The sequence below is a fragment of the Pyrus communis genome, chromosome 3, assembly GCF_041283825.1.
Source record: "Pyrus communis isolate YQ-2024b chromosome 3, ASM4128382v1, whole genome shotgun sequence".
Lineage (NCBI taxonomy): Eukaryota > Viridiplantae > Streptophyta > Magnoliopsida > Rosales > Rosaceae > Pyrus > Pyrus communis.
The window spans coordinates 2,666,026-2,669,053 of NC_142567.1; the positions used below are offsets into that span (position 1 = coordinate 2,666,026).

Sequence of the window (3,028 nt, forward strand, 5' to 3'; positions counted from 1 at the left end):
CAGTTACTCAATAACATACATTATTCATTTGAAATATCGTTACGACAATACGTAATTAATTTAAAAATCCATTATGATATTACGTATGTAATTTAAAATACCGTTACGATTGATTTATCTCCCAAAGGACAAGCTAGGAAGTGGGAAAGCAAAATGAAGCCAAGAAGTCTTGATATTTATTTTTTGTTTTTTCTTTTCCGTTTTTGGTGTAAGCTTGTTGCTTGTAAATATTAAGTCGATAGAGATAAAGAAAAGTCGAACTTGTACGAAAATTCTCTTTTTCTTCACCCAACTCTCCGAAACACCACCAACCAGATCTGTGTGCTGATATATTACGTGGGTTTGTAATGTGTGCGTGAGCTGGCGGAGAAGAATGGCGTCCGATACGGCGTCGTCTGTGGACGAACAGGCGCAGCAGCGGGTGGCTCCGGTTGTTTCAGTCGGAGGAGGAGGAGGAGGCTCCACTGATAACAGAGGAAGGCATCGGATTCTTGCCGAACTCAGCCGCCTCGAGCAAGAACTCAAATTCTTGGAGGTTTCTTCTTTTTCATTTTCCCACTTGCTTGTTTTCATTTTCCCACTTGCTTGTTTTCTCTGAATGCTGTTTGTTTCCCGGGAAAATTCTTGTAAAACATTTCCCACTTCTTATTTTTGCCCTTTTGATGTTGCAATTCTAGTTTTGTGTTAAAAAAGTTTGCAGCTTTGGGTGTTAAAGTCAAGAAAGTAACTTTCTTTACAGAAAAAGGGAAAGGTGAAAGAAAATGGGATGAGGGTTATTTTTGCCAAGATATGTTTTCTTGGCATTGGTTATATGAGGAAGAAAAGTTTTCTAGGTTTTGGAAAATGGGTTTTTACTGCATATTGTGATTGGGGCTTTGGTGTTGAAGAATGTGAGAACTGGAACGGGTCGCTTGTCCGTCTCTCTAAAATCTTGACATTTGAGTGGTCAAAACATTGAGAAGTTCCACTTTTGAGGGAAATGTGGGATTTAGGATGCAATTTCTCTGACTGTTTTTTGGTATTAATTTAGGGAAATTGTTAATGGAGAGGTGATGATTTTCTACAACTGGTGAGGTTAGCAAATTGGCTGCAGACTTGGTCAACAACACATTTGACTGGAAAACTGAAAAATGTAGCTTAATTCTTAAGTAGATTTATCATCATGGTAAACAGAAAGTTGCTCTCTTTCATATGGGTGGATTAAGAGTTGTTTTAGGGGAAAATCACACTGCATGAACTCACTAGATATAACTCGTTGTAGATCAACGTGGTGAATGGTAATGCAGTCGAAAAGATCATTGTTACCCGAACAGACAATCATTTAGCCCTCGACGTGGGATGTGTTGAACCACCACTTTTTGGCTCTGTGAAAATATATTTGATGATTAGATTGCAAAAAACACACTGCAAGCAGCAGTTGTTCTATGTTTTGAGTATATACATTCCTTCGTATGCTTAATTTAATCAAGGTATGAAAGGAACATCGTCATAGCTCAACTTTAGAAAATGCTAACCACATTTCTCGTATCTAGGCTTCCAAGTTAACCTGATGTCCAGTTTTATTTTCTAAGAACTAGGAACAAAGTTGCTTGAATTGTATATGCATATGAATTGTCTGCTCTGCTTGTTTTATTTCTCTTGTGGAATTTCTTATGTTCCATATCCCTTGCATTGTTCTAGGTTTTGTTGTAACAATTGAGCATTTCTCCATAGATTTCTATATACATAGCTTATCCGAAACAGTGCTAAATTTGGCATCGATATATAAGCAGAAAACAGTCTTTCTGGTCCATGGACCATAGCTACACCCCTTTAGACAGATTAAGTGCTCTCTGTGATTAAGTACTTGAATAAACTGTGTATTTCACGGCTTTAATTTAACAAATACGCGTTTTACATTTATTCTGCACATGAGGTAGATGAGTGTTTTTCGTACTTGTGTTTAATGTTGTCTATATATAGTCTTTTAATTCTCCTTCTTTTAGTTAATGCAAACCTTGTAACTTTGATGCACATTCAAACTTGTGTCGATTGACATTATATTATCTGCATTTTTATCATATTTAAAGTAGTGCAGAAGGTCATAGTTGTGTGAGTATTTGTAGTCAGTCAATCTCATTTTGATGTTACTTTATTTCTTTGCATATCCAGGAGGAGTTGGAAGAGCTCGAAAGAACCGAAAATGTTTCAACCATATGTTCAGAGTAAGTATGAGTACCATATATAAAGTATCCTGTCCCAAGTCTTAAGTTCCTAACATGAGAAATCTGATAAACTCGATCGAAAGTAGGAGCCATATATAAAGTATCCGGTCCCAAATCTTAAGTTCCTAACATGATAAATCTGATAAACTCGATCACAAGTGATGAGCAATGCTCTGTTTTTGTTAATATTCCATAGGTTGCTGCCCTACATCGAAGGCAGGCCGGATCCTCTACTCCCAGTGTTCGTTCCATAACCAATCTCTTCACTTGGCAATAATACAATTGGCTTGCTACAATCTCTAAATTTCTAATGCTCCATCTTGATTTGTTCTGGCTGCAGAACAAATGGACCTGTAAATCTGGTATGGGATCGATGGTTTGAAGGGCCGCAGGATTCACAAAGTTGCAGCTGCTGGATACTCTGATGATTTGAATCTGATGCAATCTAACATTTGTTGCCATGGTTTACAAGACAGGTTATAGCTATCACCATCGTTAACCATATTGAATGTAGATTGACCATTAACTTCATATGAAGTTTGTACATTAAATTCACTAGTTTCGCTTCTTCAGTGATCTCTTATACTTTTTTTTCTTTTTCCTTTTTTGTCGTTTTTTTCTAATTATAGTAGGTTAGAATATCGCTTTGTCAAAAAAAAAAAAAAAAAAACGATGAGGATTCGGCTTCTCCTTTGATCTTGTCTGGGCTTTTAATCCCAAGCGTCGTCCATGTTCATCCTACGATCAGAATTTAGGCTTGTTTCTTGGGCCTTTCTTAGCCCAAAATTTTCACACCATTTCGATGTGTGAGCTCACGTTAACTC

General features: G+C 37.0%; 1 protein-coding gene across 1 annotated transcript; it reads left to right on the top strand.

Annotated features, from left to right (window-relative positions):
• Positions 1 to 235: 235 nt before the first annotated feature.
• On the top strand, positions 236 to 2,776 carry LOC137715847 (guanine nucleotide-binding protein subunit gamma 1). Its single transcript, XM_068455197.2, has 4 exons — positions 236 to 535; positions 2,152 to 2,204; positions 2,401 to 2,445; positions 2,545 to 2,776. Exons 1-4 carry the CDS (start codon positions 374 to 376, stop codon positions 2,627 to 2,629), a joined length of 345 nt encoding a protein of 114 aa, XP_068311298.2. The 5' UTR covers positions 236 to 373; the 3' UTR covers positions 2,630 to 2,776.
• Positions 2,777 to 3,028: the final 252 nt, after the last annotated feature.

Bases quoted from the DNA above. Each gene is read 5' to 3' on its own strand.
- LOC137715847 (XM_068455197.2), top strand. From the start codon at position 374: ATGGCGTCCGATACGGCGTCGTCTGTGGACGAACAGGCGCAGCAGCGG. The intron at 2,205-2,400 runs GTAAGTATGAGT...AATATTCCATAG, and splicing joins GTTTCAACCATATGTTCAGA to GTTGCTGCCCTACATCGAAG. The intron at 2,446-2,544 runs GTTCGTTCCATA...TTCTGGCTGCAG, and splicing joins CCGGATCCTCTACTCCCAGT to AACAAATGGACCTGTAAATC.